Below are 747 nucleotides of genomic sequence, written 5' to 3' on the forward strand. Positions count from 1 at the left end.
TAGATTATTTGATGTGTTTCCGTTAGACCTAGATCCTCTGTCAAAATTCAGACCAGATGAAAGCATTATTTACTCAAATACAAGTAGGGCACTATATTGTTATAAAAGTTTACCGCAGTATACACTTGTAAGAGGGATGACAAAAGAATATTCTTATTTTTTGTCAATATTTTATAAATTGAAATGTGATAACAACCACGAATATCATGATGGTTCAAAATGTGGCGATACACTTTATCTTATCGACTTACTTGAAACTAAAGCTGATATACTTAGGGAACAAATAAATAGTAAAAAAAGGGACTGTTTTGCTTTTGAAACGAACATTGTGTCAGTTCAGTCAAGATTTTTTAATTCTGATGGTTTTGTTGGCCGTCAGGAGGCTTTTCTTGACGAAAAAGAATTTTTAATGATTGAAAAATCTTACTTAAGGAGGATTATAACACATTATGAGAATGAATATACAAGCAAAGTCATTGAATACGAAAAATATTGTATTTCTGGATTGGAATACACTAACAAAGAAAAACTTGACTGTTACTTATTGAAGTTACAATGTTGGTTACTTGAAAGTGAACTTACCTTGCTCTCTGAAGAGTACTTCAAAAGAATATCTAGATCCAGTAGATTGTTGAATTATTCGGATTAACAAATTTGATTTTTTTTGTCTCTTTCTTTCAAACTTTAGTCTTGTTGAATTTTGTAAGGTTGTATTGCATTTATATTATCTTTTTCAAATATGATTCT

The 747-nt window shown here is 29.6% G+C and overlaps 1 protein-coding gene across 1 annotated transcript; it reads left to right on the plus strand.

Annotated features, from left to right (window-relative positions):
• Positions 1-136: 136 nt before the first annotated feature.
• On the plus strand, positions 137-649 carry FG386_000593 (uncharacterized protein; the record flags this gene model as incomplete). The annotated part of the gene is made up of 1 exon (XM_067339834.1): positions 137-649. The coding sequence occupies one exon, from the start codon at positions 137-139 to the stop codon at positions 647-649; it is 513 nt and encodes a 170-aa protein (XP_067196522.1).
• Positions 650-747: the final 98 nt, after the last annotated feature.

Source organism: Cryptosporidium ryanae (assembly GCF_009792415.1).
Source record: "Cryptosporidium ryanae isolate 45019 chromosome Unknown contig_144, whole genome shotgun sequence".
NCBI lineage: Eukaryota > Apicomplexa > Conoidasida > Eucoccidiorida > Cryptosporidiidae > Cryptosporidium > Cryptosporidium ryanae.